This window comes from Phodopus roborovskii, unplaced genomic scaffold (assembly GCF_943737965.1).
Source record: "Phodopus roborovskii unplaced genomic scaffold, PHOROB, whole genome shotgun sequence".
Lineage (NCBI taxonomy): Eukaryota > Metazoa > Chordata > Mammalia > Rodentia > Cricetidae > Phodopus > Phodopus roborovskii.
Window position 1 is genome coordinate 33,785 of NW_026125167.1, and position 23,131 is coordinate 56,915.

The 23,131-nt window shown below is 38.8% G+C and overlaps 1 protein-coding gene across 1 annotated transcript in view; it reads right to left on the reverse strand.

Moving 5' to 3' along the window:
* The window catches only part of LOC127226405 (doublecortin domain-containing protein 1-like), a gene marked incomplete at its 3' end in the record, with an annotated part of 193,071 nt that overhangs the window by 29,426 nt on the left and 140,514 nt on the right, over window positions 1–23,131 (reverse strand). Inside the window, exons 7-10 of the mRNA XM_051190417.1 lie at window positions 18,581–18,682; window positions 15,437–15,600; window positions 12,369–12,494; window positions 7,789–7,894 (exon numbers count right to left, since the gene is read on the reverse strand). Of these exons, the coding sequence (XP_051046374.1) occupies window positions 7,789–7,894; window positions 12,369–12,494; window positions 15,437–15,600; window positions 18,581–18,682 (498 nt within the window). The remainder of the gene's footprint in view (window positions 1–7,788; window positions 7,895–12,368; window positions 12,495–15,436; window positions 15,601–18,580; window positions 18,683–23,131) is intronic.

The following is a 23,131-nucleotide window of genomic DNA, read 5'->3' on the forward strand; positions in this document are numbered from 1 at the left end:
AGAATTTCTCAGTAGAGCAAAAAGGTAAACTTGGCCAAACTGTAGAAAGCATCCGGTGAAGGCTACAGTTAGGTCACCCCAGGGGGATGGCAAGCACTTTCACCAGGGCCTGGATCCCAACAGGTTTTATTGAGGTTGGTATGCCATGGGAGGACATCACATAGTGTTGAATAGAGACATCACAGGCAGGGAAATGATCCGGTGTCTACATACTCCCTGAGTATAAAACATATTAACTGAGACTTCTGAGCTTGAAGAGTTACTGGAGAAGGAGAGAGCACTGACTAGGGAAACACTCCATACATATCTTCTGGGGTCATTATCAGATCCCACAAACCTGTGCTGTTTATCACATTAAATATATAGAAGGCACGTGCACCTTCAAGTATGACTTGCTTACACTTGATTATTAAACTCCTATCCACTCATAGGAACTCCTATCCTATAGGAACTCTGATACTTCACACTTAATAAAATTTACTTCCTAAGTTATAGGAACATTTCCTCAAGTAATCTCAGCCTTTAAATGGCAACATGTATAAGATCATAGAGCTATGTTAACATATACTTTTATTATGATAAATTATGCTGCTTTAACAACCATTTAAATCACTTTCTATGCTAAAATGTTTAACAATACTATATGTTTACTGAATAATGGATGATTTCTAACATATAAATTAAACAATAATTCATAAGTTGATATTTTAAAATATGTTCAAGCAATCACAGAATGGTATGTTATGACAATTATTCTGTGAGAAAAGAAAGATCTCTCTCAAGAGGAGAAATGCCATACAACTCCTTTGTGTGAAAATGAAAGTTTTTAACTGTCTTTTGTGGCTGCTGTTCAGAACGTAAGGACATTGGACTTAACAGTGTGTTGACTGTGTATTCCCCTAGAAAGCCAGGAGTGGCTAGATTCTAGAAGGGAATTCCCACCGGTTTTGAACAATGATAAACTATACTCTACTAAGCCATCACCACAGGATTCGGTATTTAAAGTAGCACTCCTACTCAACCTCTTCACTCCAAGTTGCCATCATCCTCTAAACTCCCCCTCTGTATCTGGGCAGGAGATTGTTTTGACTGGAATTAGACAGAAGACCCATGCTGCCAACTGCTTCTTTGTACAGCACCTGCTGCCAGCGCCTAAATTCTTGTTATCTCCACAACATGGTTTAATCTTTTAACAGTTGGCTTATTGGTGAAGAGCAAGGGGGTCCTTTGTTTCTGACTTGGGCTGGCACCCAGTATTAACACCATGCTGTTCTTCAAGAGATATTTTGCTGGACAGTTCCCAAGTGATTCTGCACAGGGCAGACACAGCCAGACCCACACCAGTGTAGCTTCATTTGTGTTATTAAAAAAAAAAAAGAAAAGAAAAGAAGGAAGGAATCTTGCCAAATCTTAACTGACAACCACCACTAAGAATCTTCTCATGTGACTATGTCTTCTTCCTCTGTTGTTCTCTTCTTCCTCCTCTTTTTCTTTTTTTTTTTTTCATTTGAAATTATTTCAGGAAATTCATTTTTATTGTTTTCACTTATGCCCAAAGAGACAAGCTTATCAAGAAGCCCAGGAAAACACAAACAAACAAAAACCATTGTAGAACAGGGTCCCATGAAAATGATTCCTCAGAGTCTGGTTATAAAGACAATGAAGCCATCTACATATATAATGTGATAAATAATAACACAAGTTGTGTGAGCTAATAATGAACCCAGGGGAGGTCAATGACATGTTTCCCCCATCAATGCCCTCCTGCAAATCTTCATAATGAGTTCAAAGTATATGCAAAAACTTGATCTCTTTGTAAAAATATTTTTTATCTCATTAGTGCTGGTGTGTATCTTTGTGTACACATGCATATGCTTATATGATGTGTTAAGTATGAGTGGTCATACATGCTGTGGCACACATGTGGAGGACAGTGGACAAGTTTGTGGAATTGGTTCTATCCTTCCACCTTTATGAGTGTTCTGGGGGTCTGCTCCATCATTATGCTCATATGACAAATGCTTTTAACCACTAAGCTGTCTCAATGGTTCAACTTGACTTCTTTAGTATAACAGCTTATCTCTAGAGCAAATAGTTTATAAGGGGCAAGAGAGAGATAAAAATCTGTGAAAATTAGGATTAAGGGAAGAATTACTCCAACAATTTACAACATAATGTGCCATACATGGGTATGTGTGTGTGCATCTGCACACATGCGGATAGAAATATTTGTGCTGAGTCTGATTGTCTGAGTATATACATATCCTATCTGGTATTGAAAAGCCTTCTAAAGTGCTGTCATAAATTGAAAAGGGAGTTATGGTTTATTTAATTTGATGCCTATATTCACAGTTGATCTTAAAGGGTCATTCTAATCTTCCCTGTCTGACTGGACTATGCTGATGTATATCCAGCCATTTCAAACTCCTTATTTTTCCCAAAATGATTAATAATGATGATGTGCTTTTAATACCCACTCGCCACTCACCTTCTCCTGCAAGTTCACCAAGAAATAGACTGCAAGGACAGAAAGAAGAAACTTACAGGTCCTACTTCATTTTGAACTATTTACTGCCTAGAAATTTTGTCTAAAATTTCACTTTTGATGATGTACTTTACTGCTAAGTTAAACAATTTTATAAGTAAATTACTGTAATAAATATTATTAAATATCTTTCCTTCCATCCCTTTCAGTCATTCCTACCAAGAAATGAAAAGGTCCGAGAGCAAAATACATCAGCAAAGATGTAACTACACAACAAAGCAGGGAAGGCAACTTAAATCCAGGTATACAATCCTCAAGTGGCTTCCAATTATCAGTCAGTCTTAGTTAGGGTTTACTATTGCTGTGAAGAGACACCATGGCCACAGCAATTCTTATAACAAGAGATTTAATTGAGGTTGCTTTGCTTATAATTTCATAGGATCAGTCCATCATCATCATGGCGGGGAGCATGGTGGCATGTGGGCAGGAATGGTGCTAGAGAAATAGCCAATTGTCCCACATCTTGCAGGCTACAGGAAGTTGGATGACTGACTGGGCAGTATCTTGAGTATATGAAATCTCAAAGCCCACCCCCACAGTGGCACACTTCCTCTAATAAGGCCATACCTATTCCAACAAAGCCACACCTCCTAATAGTGCCACTGCCTATGAGATTATGGGATTATGGGATACTGGGGGCCAATTATATTCAAACTCACATGGTCTCAAGATGAGGAAGAAACTGAGGAATTAATTAAAAGTCCCATGTTGCAAGCAATTGTTTATCTTTGTCCAATCTCCTTGTGACCAAAGATTAATTGTCGAATAATCATATATTTAACAGTTATAGATGCATCCTGCAATAAGATCTGAATTTAAAAATTAGCTTGCAACAAGTATGTCATGACTCTAAAATTAAAAACTGCTCATTTTCTTAATATTTTTGTAAAGAACGTTGTAATCAAAAATCTCTGATACCTAAAGTTAACTCCCAAAAGACTAGGAACAAAACAAGTTTCTTCTCCATTTTGGCAAAATTTAAGATGTGCCAAATTCTGGAGTCCATGCTTTTCTTCTCTGTTCTGCCATAACCAGCCATTTCTCAAGCTATTCTTTTCACATTTTTTATATTAACTACCATGAAGTTTAAATCTCATCCATTGTATGGAAACATATAATTTGATTGCTCTAAAACCGAAGCAATCTACAAATGTTGCCAATGTGAACAACAATAGGGGAGTCTTTGAAAGATGTATGTGCCAAATTGTCAACTCTTAGTGGCTTCCAAATCTGGTTTTGAAATGGATAAAAGAGCAACAGGCTGTAATTGTTGAGGGTTACAGTGGTCGCCCACATTGCAAATGGGAATTGTATGTTCCAGATACTTCTCTGTAGGAAAGGTTTTACTTGTCAATAAGAGATTTAAAAGAACAGTCAGGGGTTGGGCAATGACATCTCTATCTGTAGCCAATTTTAAAACCTATGCATTGGGAATATTGGCTTTTCTTTCCCTTCCCTCAACCCCTGTTGTAATCCTCTTAGTGTCTTCTTTACCTCAGTGAGCACCAAGATTCCACAATAAAATGTCCTGTAGATGCCTGTCACCTCTGCCTGGACCCACCTTTAAAGAACTCCTTTTCAAGTTATTAAATTACTATTCCCAATGCGCTGGTCACCTCTCTGTAAATAATTGGGGACACTTTACTGAAAGGATTTTAAAGGTTTCACAGCAAAGAGGGCCCTCCCAGCCACCCCAAAAGCTTCTCCTTACTGAGGAATTTATCAAGGTCTTGCCTTTTCATTCTACTATTTTGGTTGACTTTTATTTAAAAATGAATGTATTCTTTCAAAACTAGTGAGGGGACATTTACTTGAGATGAATATTTTCTCATTTCACTTGGTCATGGGATCCAATTAGTAAATAATAAATACCCACAGACTATTTTTTTTTTTTTGTTCCTTCTTAGCATTAGAGTGTATGCCATCTTACAGAGTAAAAACTGGGCACAGTAAGAGAGAGAAAACCCGACTTCTGCCTCCTTTTCCAAATATCTCTTTGAGATCTTTTTTTGTTTTAACCATTTAAGTTTGAACTGATCTCTGTTGAGTTTGTTAATTAACTCATCAACTTGCTTCCATTTACCTAACTCTGTGCATGCAGACATTGAAGCCGACACAAGCAAGATAAGGCTCTGTCCTTGAGGAACCCTTGGTCTAGCAGAGAAGATAAAACAAGAGCCACCAGAGCCATCTTCCTAATACTCAATCTGATGTCTCCTCTCATCAAACATTCCAAATACCTTCTGGGAAAGAATGGATAATCAAAATGTTACTGTTGAACTAAAACCATTCTGATCCCAACATCTTCAATAGAACCTACCATGTACCCTTCCTGCTCCCAGGTTACCCTGAACTGGGGTTGAAGAGAAGAAAGGCATAGATCCCAGTTGCTTGCTTGCCATTTAGCCTATCCAAAATATCACACTGTGGGTCTAGCATGAGACCTTTTCTTTAAAAATAAGGCGAAGATCTATAGAGGGAGATGTCAAGGTTGACCTCTGGCCTCCACACACACATACCTGCATGGTAAGCACAGTTATACATACACATGCACACACATGCCTACAACACACTCAATAACAATAGTAATACCAAAATAGTAGCTAGTTCAATGCTATACTATTAGAAATTTTCTGGGGCTATCAATACCAGAAGTATGGCACAAGGGAAACAGAGACAAGCAGTAGAGAAAGAAAGGAAGGAAGGAAGGAAGGAAGGAAAGAAGAAAAGAGGGAGGAAGAGAGAGAAGGGAGGAAGGAAAGAAGGAAGGAAGTTGAGTTCTAGGCAGTGGGATCTATATGGGTGCAACAGGAAGTGAAGTGTTTCCACAAAGCAGCCAATGAACACTGTGATTCCACCAACACTCAGAAGATATGGAGAGCTGGGGCTATATGAAACCCCATCTCAAAAATCTAACACACACACACACACACACACACACACACACACACACACACTGTGTGTCTGTATGTTTGTATACATGTATGTCACTCTGGATTTTGTATTGGCATTTACACATATTATCTTTATCCCAAGAATTTTCAACTCAGAAAATCAGAAGCCAAGAAAGGCAAGTGCTTATACCAAATCACAAACACTAAGAAGAGTTATAAAAAGAAAAAAGTAGTTCAGAGAACACAAAACAAAGATTCTACTTGGAGGATCTGGGATGACTACACGGAAAAAATGCAAAGTGGAGTACATTCTTATGAGCCTAGGGAATGAATGTGAGTGATACATGGCTCAGGCAGGGCACAAAGCAAGCTGCTATACAAGCATATCAAAAGTTTGCTTTGGCACACAGCTCACTAATTCTAGATGTCGGATGCAGAGAGAAACAAGATGATGAAAGACTGGAGATGTCAACTGAGAGTGAGGGTGGCAAGTACTTCGGTAGGTAACAGACATATGAAGAGATTTTAAACAGGAAAACAAAACCAAGAAAATTCTAATAAGGGACACTAACAGGAACACACCTGAGTGGATCTCTGCAAGTGTCATACAGGGATGTGAACCTGGTACAGATTGACTTCATCAACCTGGATCAGACTTCGGGGAATATAACAGCAGGCAGTTTATTCCCAGTGTATTTAAGCCCAGTATAATTTGAAAAAAAAAAAAGTTTCCTGATGTAATACAAACCTCAATGAACAAAGAAGCACAATTACATTGTGCTACCCACATTGTGCTAGAGATAGGCACCTGTACTAGCTTAAGGGCCTAAGGAAGGCTCTGGTCTTATCTTGGTCATACAGATAAAATTGAGGTCATTTTGGCTATTAGCCCCCTCTGGTCCTGACTGTAGGAGCTTGGGGGAGCCTATTGGTATCAGGGTCATTTATATTACTAGCTGCTTTAGGTTTTAGTTGTAAGAGCTTGGTATGGCCTGGACCAACAGAACTCAGATCATCAGGCTGTCACTCCAAACTCTTAGCTTTCTGGACAGAAGAACAGGCTTGTCATCTTTCCCCTTGAAAAGATAATCCTGGGTACTTAACATTCCTGGTTTCTCTGGAGATATGTGGGCACAAGGGTGTTCAAGCTATGTTCTACACAGAGACCTATATCAGATAACTCAGATGGATTTAAAACAATGGGCACCAGCTACTGTACTATTTTCTAAATCTGATCAAAATCAGCTGGGATTAGAAATACTTTGCTTTCCATTTCTATAGTTACACTATTTCAAGTAACATGCTTGTAGAAACAAACAAACCAAGATTTTCAACACACATTTTGACATAATAAAGAGTCAGTGGGTAACAATAGGAAAAATAAATTAAGCCAGTTTAGATAACGTATCCTTTGCATGTTGTCTTAGAAGTAAAGGCTTGGATTGTTGGGGCAGAATTCCTGCTTTCTTCAGACATGTTGCTTGGGACATCTTTTCCTTCAGCTCAAAAACAAATGTTCATGGCTGACATGAATAACAATCTTGCATTACACAGAGATTTTTAGCTAAGAAATATGAGATAATTGTTTCTCTTCATACATCATAGGTCAACTGATAAACATTACGGAGGATGAATTTCCAAGTAGAAATTTATAAACAGATGTGGATCTGATTGCTGTGAACTGGGTCTAGACCAGTATAGCAAGCAAAGTAAATCCTATCATACAAGGAAGTAGCACATGTTTTTTCTTTCTCTTTTTTCCTTCCTTCCTTCTTTCCTTCCTTCCTTCCTTCCTTTCTTTTTTCTTTTTTCTTGGGGAGGGGGGTCTCAAGACAGGATTTCTCTGTATTGTTTTGGAGGCTTTGGAGGCTGTCCTGGAACTCGCTCTGTAGACAGACCAGGCTGGCCTTGAACTCACAGAGATCTGCCTGCCTCTGCCTCCCTAGTGCTGGGATTAAAGGTGTGCATCACCAACGCCCAGCTAGTATGCATGGTTTTTTATCAAATTATTTTGATGAAATAACAAGAGCTCAGACTTGTCCACAAGTGGCTGGCCCAAGGCAATAAACATCTTAAAAGCTTTCTTAAAGAATCCTAACTTGTTAATTATTCCTGAATGAAAAATTATGACAAACAATAGGATTTATATGACACAATCCAATGTGAACACGGTACACTATGTAAAGTTAGAAGTAATTAATAAGAAGTAGACAGAAGTGCCTGCCTAAACATTTACAAAAACAATTTCTATATGTAAGACAGATCTTTTAAAAATATCGAGTAACCACAATACAATAGCTGATTGTCTAACATGCAAAACAGGCCCTGTCACAGCACATATGGTCTGACCTTGTTCTGTAGGAAATGGTTCTCCAAGGCCACCTTTTCAAAGCAATCAGGGATCTGTTGGCGGGTACACTCAATGTTCACTGGAAATCCCTCACAAACTTCCCAACTAACAATAATAAGATATTAGAATTAGTTTTGGTAAAATAAAAACATTAAACTATAATATCCTTTATTATAATTGCATTGTATGATTAATGTCCTCTAGTAGTGAAATGGTGTGACACGAAAGACTTATAAAGCATATTAACATTTGTAAGTGAGAAAAACTTTAAAATTTTATCTTGTCATTATGATATTGGGGAATTAAGTCTTTAACTAATTCTTAATAGAAGATAAAAATAATTGTAGAGAATTGCTTGTAGTGGAGGCTATCATCTTTGCTAAGTACAAATCCACTAAGCTACAAATAACAAAGGGCTTTTTGATAGTTACTTATACTAGTTGGTCAAAAACATCTTAGTTCAGAATTTGCAAGTGAGGCTGTAGATGCATAACAGACTAATGGGAATCCAGTAGAAAATGAAATCTAAAAAGGTTGGGGTTTCACTCTTAATATAGACAAGTATCTTAAAAGTGATCAAATCCTTACCCTACAGCAATGACCTGCCTCGTCACTGGTGTTTTAGGTCATACTATACAGCAGTAGTACTCAACCTTCCTAATGCTGTGACTTTCTAATATAGTTTCTCATGTTGTGGTGACCATGAACCATAAAATCATTTTTGTTGCTACTTCATAACTGTTCTTTTCCTACTGTTATGAATTGTATTGTAAATATTTGATTTGTAAGATACCTGATATGTGACCTTAAAGGGGTCATGACCCACAGGTTGAGAACCACAGCTATATAGCATGTTATCCAGTCTTGGGACTTAATACCTATTACAGAGACAACTGTCACATCCATGTTCATTGCTACTATATTAATAATAACTAGGAAATTGAATCAACCTTAGTGTCTATTACCAGGTAAATGGATAAGAAAAATGAGGCACATACACATGATGGAATATGACTCGTATCCTAGGTGAGGTCACTCAGACCCAGAAAGATGAATACAGTGTGTTCCCATAAATGTGAGTCCTAGCTTCCAATTCTTTGTCTCAGATGTTTAACTCAGAACACACAAAGAGGCCAGATAAATAGAAGGGGACATTTTTTTTTAACTGAGAGACCCACTAATCAAGAGGAAAGTAGTAGATTTTAGGTAAAATGGAAGCAGTGAGGTGCAATGCCAGGGAGAAAAAGCCTTAAGCAAGGAGAGCTATGAGCGTATGGGGGCATTCAAGCTTGTAAAAGGGAGAGCTAACCCCAAAAGGGGAGATATGAAAAGCAGTGGAAGAGCCTACTACTTCACAACCCAACTTAAAGAAAAGAAAAGAAGTGTAAGGGTAGCAGAATGTATGTGAAAAGAAAGAAGAGAGAAGAATTCTGTTAAAAGATTACACAGGATTAAGGTGGACATTAGAGGAGGTGGAAGAGTAATGGGTGAGTTATACCTTATGGTAAATGCCTTATGGAAATTTACTAGTGAGTAAACTAATTTCAAAATAAAATTATACTTAAAAGAGTTGAAACAGAATTACTCTGTGTGAGTGGTCAATAACTCCCAGAAGACATTTATTTTTCTAAATAAAAACCTCAGTGCAAGGGCATAGATTTCTTCCTATGAATTATTGATCATGGAGATCCCAGAAATCTCCAAAACAGCACAGGTGATTGCCATTGACTTTGGTTACCCACAATAACTACACAGTAAGACCTTTTGCTAAAGACATCACACACTCTGGCTGTAGGACATAGAGAAACCAATCTCAAGCTGACCAGGAAACTCCCTTTTGCTGACTAGTTTTTATAGGGTTAGAAGATGCTATACAGTCTGATGCAGGAGAAAAGACATCAATAGTTTGACTTGGATTGGACCCTGCATGCTATAATACCAACCCACCAAGCAAGAAATGCCTACAGGTGTGAGAGTGACCTTCTCTTCAAAAAATAATTTCATACATAGTCTTATAATCACAGCCAAAAGTCCATAGATAGGAAAGTCATAGGCCCTGAGATAGAACCTGCTGTTGTCATTATGCTAAGTGACTATGCTACTAAATTTCTTTTTAAATGTTTATGTTCATGACCAAAGATCTGGGCTGCTCTCAACCCTGGTCAGAGAAGTTTCTTTTTGCAGTGAGCAACAGTAAGCGGAGACATGCATCAATGGCCAAAGTTCTAAGAATAAAAGACTCACTACTCAGCTCCAAATAGGAAATATTTGTTAGTTCTTCTACCTAGGATGCTCAGGGAACATCATGAAAAAGGAGATGGAAAGAACATAAGAAACAGAGGATATGAAATTCTGTCTTGGACATGAGAAGCAATAATGATCTCAAGGAAGCCATGGTACTTGCACAAGAACCACATAAGATCAAGCTGGCCAAAATCCCAGCACAGATGGTGTAGATCCTCTCCAGGTCCTTTGCTTACAAAGGAGCAGTTGGTGGTGGATAGTTGGTAGAAGATGGAGAAGCATTCCTTATTGAGGGCGTGGCCATTGGTAGGTTTCACATACTCCAGTGCATAGGCAATTCTAACTTTAAATGAGTTATCCAAAAGAAAAAAAAAGTGTGAAAATTTTCAAAACTTTATAAAATAATAATAATAAGAAAGAAAGTAATCAGTTCTGGACTGATAATGGCAATTGTAATAATAAATAGCAATTCTATCAATAACCTGAAAAATAAGGACATGAGTGGCTAGAAAGATTTCTTAGTGGTTGAGAGCACTGGCTGCTTTCCCAGAGGATGTAGCTTCAATTCTCAGCACCCACAAAGCCAGTCAACAAGTGTCTGTAGCCTCATTCCAGGGTATCTGCTGCCCCCTTCAGGCCTCAACAGACACTGAACAGACAAGCATACAGGCAAAACACCCATATGCAAAAATAAATACAATTTCAAAAAAAATTAAAAAGAGAGTGACTATTAAGGGTTGAAATGTCCCATTGTAGAATGGAGAAAGAAGCTTTGAATAGAGTATACAATTACGCAAATTAACACATTCAGTTAGTAGTAAATGCAGACAGCTTTATGTTGATATACTTAGGAGCCCAATTACACAGCAAAATAGCACCTTTGGCTCCCAACAAAACAAAATTCAAAATGACTATGTGAGGGCTAAGCAATAAACAGCAGGGTACATGAACTAAAATCTAAACTTGTAGCCAGAAATCTAAGGAAAGTCTAAAGAATTGTCTAATATGTTTCTATTATCATGTGTGTACACCCATGCACTCATGGCATGTGTATGTGGTGGAGGTGTACATGCTACAGTGTTCATGTAGGACAGAGGACAATGTTGGAGAGTCAGTTTACAGCTCCCACCTTTATGTGAGCTCTGGGGGGTTGAACTCATGGCACCAAGCTTGTGCCTTTACCTCTTAAACTGTTTCACTAGCCAGCTCTAAGCAAATTTAACAAAGATTTCTACACACAAAATAAATCTTCCTCTAAATAGAAAGATTCTGGTGAATTATTTTCTCTCTACCAAGCAAAAGAGAACAGGGAGAACATATCCAAAGCTTTCATGGATAGAGGAAGCAGTCAATGGGGTTAGGGCCACAAAACCAGAATGTATATCCTTTTGCTTTAGCAATGCATTGTCCCTGCCTAGAATGAGTGAACCTCAACAAAATGCTTTTGGATTTTTGGTTATGCCCTCTCCTCTATCCTAGGTCACCCAGCTCAACCTAGTATTGGCATCATGCTTCAACAACCAATATGCTATTCACAAGTTACATATTTCTATTTAAGTTTAATATAATTTAAATAAATTATAAAACTAAGTTCCTTAGACCTAGTAGTCACATCTCAACCAGTCATAGACCATGTTTCCATCATGTACTGCCTGGTGGGAAAGCATTAATGTCCTTAAGACCAACTATGCCAGTCTGAGTCTCCTGGCTCATCATGTGCCAGCAGTGTGAGCTTGGGCAAATCGTTTCTTATTTTCTTGGCTTTTTTTCTGAAAATTGGAGAGATAACAGAGACTGTTGGGGTTAAACCATTATTTGAAAATTAAATTAAAATGTTATTCCATTAATTTACAAGTCAACAGTGAATAGGTAACAGTTTTTGTTATTTACAGATAAGCAACTGTTCGTAGGCAGTTATGAACAAAATGGTACTATATTTCCAGATCCTCCCAAGATCCTTGACTTTCCCTTCCACTGCCTTATGGATCCCCTCATACGCTGTGTTAGTTTTCATTTCATCATTATCAAATCTAGGAATTAAATATGAAAATTTGGAGAAAAAAACCTATTTTTTATCATAATGAATTCACTTAAAGATATTAATTTGGAAATAATCACAAAAACAGCTTTTATATTTCAAATGAAATTGTGACTTCTTTAAAAAAAGAAACTACTCATTTCTGAGTCGTTTAGGCCTGACCCCATTAGACCATGAAGTAAATCAATACAAATATTGTTTAAGGCAATTCAAAGAAATTATTTCAGTGTTTCAGATCTCTTGCTGTGGGAAATCCTGAATTAGCTGATGGGTTACTTTAAATATACATTAATTTACTCATCACATCCAAGTAGCAGAGCAGCATCAGCATCCATAAAGGTCTTATAGATAGCAGTGGTACCATCTCTAGCAAAAGCAATCACTCGGTCAAAGGTCAGTGCCAAAACAGGGCTTAAAGGAGATCTGAAAAAAACAAACAATCAAAAAAAAAACTGTTTACGCTACCTGCATAATACATAATGCACATTGAAATTGGAGCACAAATAATAAGGTATTTGGTACTTATATCTAATAAAACCTACTATTCTTGAACTTCTATTATAAATACACATCTGAGTTTATTTAGCTGGTTCAAAATGCATCAAGTATGTTTGCAATATGTACAATTTAAAAACTTAATTATACCAATGAAAGACTGTAGTTAAGAAAAACAAGTGTTCACCTAAGTCATTTTCCCTGTGTATATAATTCAGTGTACCCATAGTGCATCTGGAACTGGTAATGAAATAAATGCATCATATTGACTATAAACAACTATTTTAGAAGCTCACTAAGTGTTAAGTATTGCATTGATCTGATTTCCCAAAATATTATAAGGTTGTAGGTGAATTTAAGAATTAAAATCATATTGAAAACATCTTAAATAAAAAGCAGATCTTCTAGAAACTAGTTTTCTCTAGATAGATAAGAAATATTTAGGGTTTAACTCTAGAATGTTACCCACATTGTTGCCCATGAAATATTATTGCCAATAATATTTAATCTGCATTTACTCCTGATAATACAGACAAGTTCAGCATGTGGGAATACTGCAAGAAAAGTGTTAAAATTCTCGAAAAACAAATACTCATGTAGAGAAGCACAACGAAGGTGAAGGAGATGCTCTAGATTAAAAGGAGATATTGAAATGAACCAAACACAACAGAGGAAGTCTACCTAGCTACTGGGTACACTAGCAAGCACCACAGCACCTGTGGGTAACTGACTAAAAAGGGGGTGTCAGAGGATAACATGGTATTATAAACTGTTTTGCACATATTGCGGTTACACGGAAGGTTCTATTCTTCAATCTGCCAGAAGCACTTAAGGAGTAAAATTTTAATAATTGTCTGCAATTACTTTCAGGAGAGATAAACAAATAGGAAAGCTCATTAAATAGGTGAATCAAAATGAAGAATATGAAAATATTTGTTATAATATTCTTCCCACTTGTCAGCAATTTAAAATTCTTCAAAATATGCAAAATTTGGGGGAAATTTAAACATTCATTTTTATAAGAAGAGTATGACTGCCTATTTCAAAATAAGTTATACGCTGCAAAAGACTTCCTGAAAACAAACACTATTCACTCAGTAAATATTGTGCAATTTCTCAGTGTATTTTAAAGTTTGTACCAATATAATTTTAGAAATAACACATTTTAAAAATTCCAATGGTGGCAAGATGCTGGCATAGTTACCTTGTGCTCTGTACCATCACATTAATGCTTTACTTTCAAAACTAGAAAACAAATTGCATCATCCTATTAAAATAACAATCACAGACAACTTACGCAGTTCTCCAGTCACAACCATCACCTGATTCTGGAATGTTCCAGATTACTGGCATTGTACTATGTGTTTCACAACTATGACTAGCCAAGAATACACTTTCAATCTTTTTAAAATACTGAATTATAGAAAATATGATAAGATATGGTAAAGTCATTGCTTTCACTTTGACGACGACATTAAGAGGAAATAGCAGTACGCACTTGATTAGAGCTGTTCTCCGCATGGAAAGGGCTTGATAAATTATCCCTAAATTCTTACTACTGTGAAATCCATTTCTGTTTTCATCATTGTAAAAACAATTCTACTCCCAATATAACTTAGATTAACTTGAATTTTGCCTATAGTGAAAATGTTGTTATTCCTTGTGTATTTTCTAATTCTGTAAATTATACAGCATATGTTTTAATTTTACTCTCTTGGGACAAACAAAACAAAATTTTGCGGCATGACACAGCTCCACCCCCCCCCCAATACCTTCATGTATTTCTAAGGAGACTGTTGTTTGAGGTTTGAAATTTGGAGCAAACACCAAATCTAGTGGGTTCCTCGTTTGCTGAGATTTAGATCTGTCTCTGCTGTTTTCGTTATCGTTAACATAAGATCAATTCAACCTTACGTGAAACACCATTTCGTTTTTCCTCTAAACAATGAGCTAAGAAAATTAAAAATGGGGGGAAAAAAAAAGGTGTGTTTAAGTTTCTTGACAAGCAGCTTCAGGGCTCAGCTGGATGTGTCCTGTCAAAATATGCATACATTTCTGAGAAACTCAACACCAGAGCCCAGCTTGTCAGTGCCTAGATACAGCGGCCTTTTCTTTCTCCAGAAAGACTGATAATTTTATGCAGGAATTTACCAATCCACAAAAATTTACACAATGTTCAGCAAATAGCCAGTAATTATTGTCAGCTAATGTGAGGCGCTGTGAGGAACATAACTTTGATAGGAGAGGGTCCTTAAGCTTTACCAATTTATCTTTAGCTGTCCTGTCATTGGTGCTTAGGGGTTAAGACTTTATTTGTGAAAACATAGAGATATAGTGGGGAATCATGTTGTCTACAGCTTCATAAATCTTGCTTAAGATCCTTTTCAATTACCATCCATTTCTCCTTTAAAAAGGGACAAAAAAATAGAGGAGAGGAAGCAGGGTCAGGGCAGTGTGTGACAATGACAGTGTGATGGGCTTGGGCCCCCCGTGGCGTTTCCATCTGCTATCATTAAGGTGACTACTCAGACATGAACAAATCCCTCTTGCTGTGCTGACAGGCAGACCTCAAGAACTATGACAAGGCATTAAGACAGAAAGTCAGAGAGAGGGAGGGAGAGAAGCAGAAAGAGAGAGAGAGAGAGAGAGAGAGAGAGAGAGAGAGAGAGAGAGAGAGAGAGAGGGGGTCATTTTCCTTCCATAAACAATGTTGCCTTGCTTAAAAAAATCTTCTTTAAATTTTATGGGAATTTTAAAAAATGTATTTTTTTTTTCTTTTTCTTAATTCTTACTTGGCTTTTCAATTCTCCTGCTAAATTAGCTCTCCGCAGAAAGGTTGAAGACACACCGAATAAGCACATTGCTCATACCTGTATGCTTTCCCATAAGAAAGCCAAATTTTTTGCCCATTCTTCAGCTGCAGTGGACTCTTAATCTCTTGACCATGCTCATCAAAAATCCGAGCTGAAGACAAGTGGAGGCCTTGTGACTTGATGGAGGAACCTTGAAGCCGTTGATGGATTCTGAGAAGCAACTGATGGAGGGCAGGTGAAGGGGATGAAGAGGAAGACATAAGCTATGCGAACATCTGTAACAAACTGTCTCTTCTCTGGTCCAAACAAACGATAATTAAATTCATATAGAATGTTAAAAGAAGTGTGAAATGACGGCAATGTTTAGTTCAGTGTAAAGTAACAAAATGAGCATGGGCTTTTAACCAGCAGGGGGTGCCACAGGCTTGTGATTGAGCCCTGACCCTTTGGCACTGTGCCTGAAAGCAGATGTGACAGTCTCATAGAAAGAGCGTTTAGCTTCCACACCCGGTAACAATTCTCTTTGATGAGAGCTATGCTTGTCTTGTCTGCACTGCATGGTTTGTTAGGCCCTTCCAGACCAGATTCAAGTTTTGCTGTTAAAACAGTCTGTGTTCCTATTCCCGGACCAGCTTCAGGTAACTGGGTGGTATAATCCCCCACTTGCAGGGCTGCAAAAATGGACATGCCTCTCAGGCTTTGCTGTCTCTTTCAGAACTCTTCTGCTAGTGTTTGAATTGCAAGCCCTGAAAACCTTGGGAATGATTTCAGGACCTGATGTCTGTGAGTTGTAAGACACAACTGGAGTGAGGTTATGAAATGATGTCACTCATTGTTTTAAATAATAGCACTGCCAGTGCTATGCTTCTTTCGGGCAGAGACTAAGCTATGGAGAGGGTTCATATTTAAAACACATTTCAAATGTAAAGCAAATCCAGTGGAACTGCGGCACATGAGGTACTTTAAGAAGACATCTTTCATTATCATCTGTCACCTTTGTTTCAGCTTTCCTGCCCCTGCTCTTCCCAGCTCGGCACTCACCCTATCCATCACTCTGCCCCCTCCCCCAGCCTTCTGTCATAGACTTCCCTTTCCTATCCTCCTTGTCAGTTCATACGCTTCTCAATTTCTTATCACTCTGTGGTCCCTGCAGAGAGGTAGGCTGTTCGTTTTCTCTCTCTTTCCTTCTAGTAACTTCTACTGAAGGCACATTGCTGAGACTCAAAAGAAAAGAAGTTTTTGGGTGTCTCACTTCATTGGCCATAAATTCTTGACTAAATGCAATACTCTTTTTGGTCAACAGTCACACTTACAGAATGCCTCAGAACTAAGCACTGCCTGATTGAAGGAAAATGATAATAACTCTGATGTTAATCAGCCCTGTATTAGCCAAACTTTTAGGAGAGCATCAAAGGGCTGGAAATGATGAAATAATCCTTTTGTTTCACTAAAATTAATACTTCTTACCCAACAGAACCAAATTCTATATGTTACAATAACAACATCTGTTCTCTTTACTTGTTTAAGAGGTGAAAACCTGCATTGTTTTGTTTTCCTCACAGGAAGTACAAACGTATTTTGGGATCTATGTATTATATTTCCAATGCCCTACCCTTCCTTAATTCCCTCTGCTCTCAACCCTTCAGCTTAGTTTCCTTACTTTGCTATGATTTCAGAAAGCATGTAATACCAGTCCTTTTTTTTTTTTTTTTTTTACATCACCAGGACTTTGTTTTAGAGGTAACACTTCTTTGTAAAGGAGAAAGACATAAAAGATTGAAGGCCTGATCCTGGAGCAGGGCTGTGTACAAAGGCCAGTGGTGTGAGGAGACAGGCTCTGAGCTCCCAAACACATGACCACATTCATTTTCACAGGAGTTGCATCACAATCTCCGCAATCTCTGTTTCCCCAACTTGGTGACAGACTGTACTTTATGTGTTCAGGGATGAACATTCAACAGCCTAGGGGAGGCAGGGGCCTCTGTGCCTTTCATCTGTAGATCATTGGCTAGGGCTGGGCTGTGGAAACCAAAAATTGTGATAATCTTTATCCATTTATCTTTAAAGCTATCATCATTGGGCCTTTACAGGATAAGAATTTGTTTCCAGACCTGAGAAGAGTATAAAACAACCTCTTAGACTGGTGATTGAGACAAATGTCTGCCCAAGGAAGTGGGCTGCTTAGGATGCTCTCTGTGGAGTTTTATGATGCTCCTAATAGAAGTTCTGCATTTACTTCAAAGCACAATTTCAGTCAGTCATTAGTCAATACATGAAGTTTGCATAGAATAACAGCTTCCTGTATAAGAAACCGCAAGTTTCAACATTTACTAAAATGTATAAAATACTCAAATGTAAAAAGGTTGGGAGACAGGTAGAAAATTCTAGAAGGACTTTGGTACCATGCTGATTTCTATAGTTATGGACATGATAATAAAAGGAAACCAGCTAAGGCTTTGGATCTTTCTCTAATAAATTAAAGTAACATTTCCTGTCTCCCCTGGGTTCAACCAATGATCCATGAGTGCCACCCAACTAAGATGCAGCTTTTTAAATTGGCTCTACAAGCCAGGTTGTACTGAACAGAAGAAGAGTCTGAACAAAGAGGAGGCAACAGAGCCCAAGACACTGGTGTGCACTCGGGCGCATAACCCCAATTTGTAAACAACGGGGTGTTCCGTGTCCTTTTATGCAAGACAAAAGCTCAAAATAAAGACCCTGAACATGTTGGTTCTGCCTGAAAAACATCCCAATTATCTGGAAAATAGGCAAAGGTAAGAGTGCCCAAGATAAATTCGTGGGATTTACTCACAATGAGCATAGTGGAAGACCAAGGCTGTATGTTAGTCACTCAGGCGCATAGCTTAGAAATACTATGCTCAGAGTATACCCTCCACCAAATGTTATGGCATTTCTTTTTAAAGTATAAAACTTAAATAAAAAAAAAATGGAGAACAAGTTTGATGTATCAAAAACAGTACCCAATATAAAAATACTTTCAAATACAAACATACTGATGGCTGAGACATTATTAGGTTAAGGTTCAGGAGTCAACATGCACCTGTATCACACCTTGTAGAACAACAAACAACTGCTACTTTATAAACTGCCTTCAGATGTAATTGTTTACATTAACCCTAAGTTACACAGGAAATATAAGTTACACAGGAAATGCTTATGTTCACACAAAGGATTACTCACTCTTCGCATTGTTTCGTCACCTTGTGCTGGGCTACCACACTTTAAATCATTTCTACTGATGTAAACAGAGATCTCTCCAGTGTCTTTACCATTTTCAAATACCTGGAAAATAAACACATGCGGACATATGTACAGTGACCTGTGTAAAGCAAGAGACCAACTCTCTGAACAGTCCAAGCAACTGGATGGAAAGTCAAGAGTTCCACGATGAGAAGGGAAGGCCTTGTTCTGTTTGGTCTTGGTGCCTCACCTGACTCCCATTCTCTACCATCTTAAAATAGCAGAGCCCGGAACAGATGCCGAAATGGCAGACATCGAAAGTCAGTCAGCAACCAGTTAACTAGCTCATTCCCTGCTCCTTGCAAAAACATGAGTCCACAAATCGCATGGAGAACGTTCAGTTCTTATTTAAAAGATATCAGTGTTCTCTTCGTCTTCTGACTCATTCAACAAAATTCAACCTGACAGGTTTATTACATAACAGGATGGTGAAGGTCAGACATTTTAACTGCACATACTCAACAAGTTGTGGAAAACAGAGATAAAATATTGCATTATGCAACAGTCACTGGGAAAAAAGGAAAAAAACGAGAGCGGCAAATGTTCTGGTCAAAAGGATCCGAATAAACCAGTCCTGACAGGACGGCCCCACTAAAGTGAACACTCCCCCTGCCCACACTGAGGATCCACGCAGGGTGCTCCATTCACCAGGCAAGAAAAGACTCAGGCCAGAGGGAGGCCTGATGAATAATTTAAATCCTTGCTTTTTAGTGGTTTTTTTTTTCCCCCATCTAAAGTTCTTTTCTTCCCTTTCTGATGCCCATCACATTTTAGTGTGGACTGTTTTATATATTTCTTGTGCTATTTCCAGAGAAGATAATTCAGGAGAATAACTTCTTGAAAAACAAAGAAAACGGTCTTTTGTTATTTTGAGACAGTTCAAACTTTATTTGGTGAGTTTTAACCCAGTTTGGGAAATAATGTGTTTCAATAGCTCTTCTGCAACCTCTGGGGGTGAGGGTGGGGGAAGGAATTTAATCATGGAAGAACCTTAGGGATGGCCCCACTCAGTGCTCCTGCAGAGATATAGTGGCCCAGTGGACAGCCTTTGGCCTCTGCTTGGCAGCACTGGGTTTTTACTCCAGGAAGAGTCTTTTCCTGATGGGGATAAAAGGAAGGAAAGAAGGAGGGAGGGAGAGAGGAAAAATGGGAGGGAGGGAGGGAGGGAGGGAGGGAAGAAGAGAGAGGCCCCTTTTCTGAGTAACAATACAATTCTCAGTCAGCAGTTTCTCTAAAGTTGCAAATCTAGAGGATGAGTGGGAAGAGTGTCTTGCTGTTCCAATAATCTCTTCAGGCCCTAATCTGAAATGGAACGCTTAAGCAACAGGAATTGATGAGGAAGGTGGCCACTCCAGTTTGTGTTGCCAGGTCTAAGGCTCAAGAACTTACTGAGGCCCCTTCATCTAGACTTGCTGGACTGTGGGCTCAGTCCAGGAAACTGTATTCTAGGAAACAACAGGGAGAGTGCTAAGGGCCTGAGCGTGCAGTTGAGCAGAGCTCTGCCTCCACACTGAGCACTGGCATTAGTTGGCTGCTTTGTTCACTGCAGATAATGAGACTTCCCGTACTCTGTCCCAGAACAAGAGCCCCATGGACAAAAACCAAAACCAGAAAGAAAAAACAACGCAGGGCACTCAAAACAGAAACACTGCCTCTTAACTCTCCTAAGGGAGTTAACTCTCCAGGCTCCTAAGAAAAACAGGTGCTTTTCACAGTTAAGCAACCATTCCTCCAGCAGCAATCTTTAAGAATCTACTTTCTGAAGGAAACGCCTTTGGTTTTTTAAGCTCATGGAACTGTGCCTACTCTCACTGCCAGTCTTGAGATGCTCGTTGGCCCTCCTTTGTGTGACAACTATTTCTACTTCTAATGTGCAGTGCTTAGACACAGACAGCTCTCTAGGTTGAATGTTTCTACCACAGAGAGATGTAGGCAAATGAAAGCTTGCTTTCCTATTGCTTCATTGTTGTTTTAAGAAAAAGTAGCTACTGCCACGGCTACCTAGAGGAGCTTGGCATGACTTCACTTCCTATAGCTTTAAAATGAAATTCTCACCCATGGAGCAGAGCAATGCCAAAAGCAGCCATGGCTAGCGTTGGTACTCTAGGTAACAGAACCTAGAAAATAATAACCTGGAGCCACTTACAAACATGGCTCACGATAACGGAAAAATACCTACAAATAGCAATTTACATCTATGTCCCTACTCACATGAAGAATGGAAATTCCAAAAGGGTTCTCTGTGGCATAGTAGTTGCATTCTCCTTCATGCTGGCATTCACTTTTCTTGAGCAGGGTTAAATTAAGTTGACACCAATGGTTCACTGTTAGGTTGTGGATGTATGCGTTCATTCAAAAAAGTGTTATTGGGTCCTACATGCCAAGTACTGGTCAGGAAGTTAAAATATACTAACAAAGTATAAGATTTCTGTTTATGAGATGATTGTCCTCTGCCAGATAAGATGGAGAGGCAGACAAGCCATACACACATTAAGGAAGAATTCTATTGGCATATGAAGGTACAGCTAGAGTAGAGAGAGGCCTGATATTCATATGATTTGCTGGGCCTTCTTCAGCAAGAAGAATACAAAATCAAAAATGAAACACAGTATTAAATATTCATCTAGAAGAACAAGACATAATAATTTGCACACATTTCAAAGCTCATATAGAAAAACCACTATAAACATTAAACACAGTGGCAAATACTCACAGTGATTAACCAGTCTCCAACCACATCTTTGCACGGTTGTTTTATAACAATTTTTATGAAAAGGAGCACAGAGCACTTGGCCCCAGCCACAGTCCCCCTCACCAAAATCAGGCCAGAAAAAATGATCTCTTTCTTTCTGTCATATGACTACCTAAAACTTGTATTACTGATTAGAAAGGTTTCTCCTGCTGTCTTAACTCTTTGGTCAGTTCATAAAGGCTCTAAGGGTCAAGTTTGAATTTGATTAAAAAAAAAACTTTCATCAGGTTTCATTAAAGTACAAACTATAAAATGTGGGAGATTCACTGGCTCTATTAATTTCACAGCATGCTTGTCTTCTGTTAACCATGTTGCATTGCCTGTCACTCTATCATACAGAAAGTAGAACCCTTTCTGTGTAATAGGAAGATAGCAGCAGCTATCTTTCCACATCAAATCAGCTAGGACAACGGAACTATCCAGAGAAATGACCACTATGTCTGAACTCAACATGCTACACTTTAGATCTTGATTCTCAGTGAAGGGTCATGTGTTAAAGGTTCTGTCTCCAGGATGCAGGGTGCTGCAATTGGGAGGCCTGGAAGCCTTTAAGAGCAGGGCCGACTGATAGATCCTAGGTTGCTATTACTTCACCCTTGAACAGACAATGGGATTCCAGATGCTGGAGGCATTTTTGCTCACATTTTACAGACATGCTGTGTTATGCTGCCTTGCCACAGGGTCCAAAACCTTGGAGTTAATCAACCAGGATTGGGACTCCCAAAACTGTGAGGAAGAATAGCCATTTTTTATTTAGGTTGATTATCTCTGGCATTTGGTTACAGTGACAGAAATAATGCTAACATACCCCATGCCATTTTCTCTGAGCCATACCTCAGAAATGTCATAGCAACTCTAAAACAGCTTGGTGCAAGGGAGATCTCGAAAAAGAAAAGAAAAAAAAAAAAAACTGGATTGAAAGAGGTAATGGTTTTAACTAGTTGTAGTTAAAATATATATTTGCAGATTTTATAGGCATGCTCACTCATATGACCACCTGTATAGTCAAGATTGGCCTCCTCTTGGTGTGTTTAAAGGGACTTATGCATTAACTACATGTGCATGCTGTTCTGAGTGAGGGAGAAGGTAGCAAGTACCTTGTGAAGAAGCAACAATGCAGTAGGCCAGGTCCTATAAGCCTGGGTCTGCAGAATGTCCTGAGCATAACAGTAAGTAGATGCTCAGGACAGACCCCATTGGAACAGTGATTTGGAAGTAAGTGGGGTGTGAGACAAGCAGAGAGACTTGGAGGAAAGCACTGCAGCGGAGGAAACCACAGAGCAACGAAACTCAGCAGAAATGAAATGTCTGGCATGGTCCCAGGGTGGCAAGGAAGCTACTGCAACTGCAGCAGAGTGAGAGAGGCAAACACGCAAACACGCAGATAGACATACAGGCCAAGAAAGGAATGGGGAGTCAGTAGAATGCTCCAATAGTATAGGATATGGCTCAGGATGCTCCAATCGAGCAGGAACAGGGTATGGCTGAGGTGCCATGATGGATGGATGGAGATCGAACCAACCTTCTAGAGGCAGGTCTCGCCCTCTTGTTCTTGGTGATGCTGCACTGAGTCCCCAGAGTGGCTGGCTGGCAAGCTTCTGAAATGGTCTCCTGATCCATCTCGACATGAGTGATGGGATAACAGATGGACACAACCCACCTTCCTTTTTAAATTTTTTTCTTTTAATTTTAAACTGAACCTCAGGGACAGAACTAAGATCACACATCAGGCTTCTGCC